At 43.3% G+C, this 3,151-nt stretch overlaps 1 protein-coding gene across 1 annotated transcript; it reads right to left on the bottom strand.

The window, feature by feature from the left end:
• Positions 1-492: 492 nt before the first annotated feature.
• Positions 493-2,457, bottom strand: LOC130014811 (uncharacterized). The gene is made up of 2 exons (XM_056103749.1): positions 1,467-2,457; positions 493-1,262 (listed from the first exon to the last, which is right to left on the bottom strand). The coding sequence occupies exons 1-2, from the start codon at positions 2,455-2,457 to the stop codon at positions 493-495; spliced, it is 1,761 nt and encodes a 586-aa protein (XP_055959724.1).
• Positions 2,458-3,151: the final 694 nt, after the last annotated feature.

The raw sequence follows: 3,151 nt of genomic DNA on the forward strand, positions 1-3,151 counted from the left end.
GCGGAGAAACATTATTCTGAGGCGGTAAAGAATTTATCAGACATTCGCAGTGTTATGGGCGATCTTTTCAGCCATTTCGGCTAGTTTTTTTTTGTTTCTTTTTTAATACCCCAACGGCTGGAACAATTTGAATTTGTAATTTTTGAAGTACATTGTTATAAATTCCATGTTTTGCTTATATTTCCAACGCGTTTATTTCTTTTAATGCGAAATATCTTGGTAATCGGCTAGTATTCCGATTGTTTTTATGACATTCAGACCCACATAGGTATCGGTGACGGTGGAACAAATCGGCTGGTATTCCGAAATTTTTATATAATGTAAATATAAATTACAAGGTTCCAACACCGAAGATTGGTAACTACAAATTATTTAAATCGGCTCTATTTCCGATTATTAATATCAATACCGTCCTGTCGACACATCGGCCAGGAGTCCGATGTCATAAAAGTTACCCTCTTACTTCTCGAAGATACGTCTGTCAACTCCTTCCTAGCAGCTCGGGACGTATTTCTTCAAATATTGTGCGTTAATGGCCCGATCATGAACTCGACCATCTATGTCAGCAAGTATATATGCACCGTTACCCAATACTCGGACAACTTTGTATGGTCCTTCCCAATTTGGGGACCATTTCCCTAGTCCTTCCTTCTTCGCTCCAATGGATAGAATGACCTTCCAAACGAGCTGGTCAAACAGAAAACTCTTACTTTTGACACGTTTGTTGTAAACTCGTTCCACTCTTTTCTTCTGAGCTTCTAAGTGGTCAAGTGCCAATAATCGTTCTTCATCTAAGTCTAAAGCTTCGAGAACCATTTTGTCATGATAATCGGCCTTTGTCAAAACGTGCTGCATCTTTCGCCTCGTAGAAGCTACCGTCAACTCCATCGGTAACATCGCATCATATCCATACACAAGTTTGAAAGGTGTAGTGCCCGTAGCCGATTTCTGACTCGTGCGATTCGCCCAAACGACTTTTGTTAATAAATGGTGCCATTGTTTCGGGTTGTCTTCTATCATCTTCTGTATAATACCTTTGATCGCCTTATTAATTGCTTCAGCTTGGCCATTTGCTTGCGCGTAATACGGAGTTGAACGTATCAACTTGAAACCCATCTCTTTTGCATAGTCGGTTACATCGCTCCCAGTAAACATGGTTCCCTGGTCTGTGGTAATAGTCTCTGGCAAACCATGCCTTAGGATAATAAATTCTCTGAAGAACTTGATGACCGATTCTTGACTTGGTGATTTCAATGGTATGGCTTCAACCCATTTAGTATATTAATCGGTTGCGACAATCACAAACGTGTGTCCTTTTGATGATGCTGGGTATATTTTGCCAATTAAATCCACTGCCCATCCTCGGAATGGCCAAGGTTTAACTATCGAATGTAGCATCTCGGCAGGAACGTGCTGTACGGAACCGCACTTTTGGCATGCCTCACACCCTTGGGAGTATCAGATACAATCTTGCTCCATTTTGGGCCAATAAAACCCGTATTTATGGATCAGCCATCTCATTCGCGGACCAGCCTGATGTGCACCGGCGATACCTCCGTGTACCTCGGCCATGACCAACATCGCTTCTTTTGGGCCGATGCATCTAAACAGCAAACCGTCACTCCCCTTTTTGTACAACTCATCGGCCAGGATTATATAATTGAGGGCCAAAGTTCGTAATCTTCTGTTGGACATATCTGGCGATTCAAACCATTTAGTTATCTCTTTCCTCCAATCTGTCAAAAAATCCAGCTGGTACACGGAATGGGTTGCCTTGTATACCGCATCGTCTCTGGTTACCAAGTTTGGCGTATCTCGCCGAATCGCCTCATACTCATAGCAAGGTTTATAACCGCTACCGTGTTGGGCGAGATCATTTGCCTCCATATTGTCGATTCTCTCCGTGTATTCTAACCATGTATCCGAGAAACCACCAATAAGATGCTTAGCTTTGTTGCAATATCGGATTAAGAGTTCCGACTCGCATTTGTATTCTCCAGAGACTTGTTTTATTACCAACAGTGAATCTCCCCAGACCTGGATCGATTTTGCCCCCAGCTCCATTAAGATTTCCAAACCTAAAATGAGAGCTTCATACCCGGCTTGGTTGTTGGTACACTTGAATGTCAAAGAACAAGACATTGTGAACCGTGCCCCCGAGGGCGAGATGATGACGATTCCTGCTCCGGCACCTTTTTCTGTTCTTGACCCGTCAAACCATAATTTCCAAGGATGTAGTTCCATACAGCCGATTCCCTCCTTTATGTCGACTCCTGGGTGGTCTGAATGAAAATCGGCAAGGACCTGCCCTTTAACTGCTTTCTGAGGCACATATACGAGAGTAAATTCTGACATTGCCACTGCCCACTTTCCCATCCGATTCCTGAGATACGGTCGGGATAGAATGTATTTTATGATATCGGTCTGTGCTAGGACATAAACCACAACTGGCAACATGTAATATCTCAACTTGCAGCAAGTGAAATATAAACATAGGCACAGTTTTTCGATGTCCGAGTATCGTGTTTCAGTATCGGTCAAGGTTCTACTGAGATAGTACACCGATCTTTCAACGCCTTGGTCTTTCTATGCGAGCCTACACCCCAAAGATTGGGAAGCTGCTGATATATATAGTAACAAAGGTTGATTCGGCTTTGGTGGCATCATAATCGGCGGCTTCACTAAATATGTTTTTAGCTCATCGAACACTTGTTGTTGCTTAGGGGTCCATACAAACTGGTCGTTGTCCTTTCCCTTCAACAACACGCTCCAACTGCGTAATCGGCCGGCTGTGTTTGAAATGAAGCGCCTCAGAAAGTTTATTTGTCCGATCAACCGCTGTAGTTGTTTCTTGGTTTTTGGTGGTTCAGCATTAATTATTGCTTTCGCTTTATTCTTATCTACCTCCACCCCCCGCTGGTGAACCAAAAAACCCAAGAAATTCCCTGCCGATACCCCAAAGGCGTATTTCAATGGATTCATCTTCAAACCATTGGTTCGGATCCGCTCAAAGCCTTGTTTTAGATCGGCAAGGTGAGCTGCATTGTTCGGCGATTTTACGACCACATCGTCGATGTATACTTCTAGACACGCTAACCCTTCGAACATTTTGTTCATGGTCCGTTGGTAAGTTGCGCCGGCGTTCTTTAAA

Source organism: Mercurialis annua, linkage group LG7 (assembly GCF_937616625.2).
Source record: "Mercurialis annua linkage group LG7, ddMerAnnu1.2, whole genome shotgun sequence".
NCBI lineage: Eukaryota > Viridiplantae > Streptophyta > Magnoliopsida > Malpighiales > Euphorbiaceae > Mercurialis > Mercurialis annua.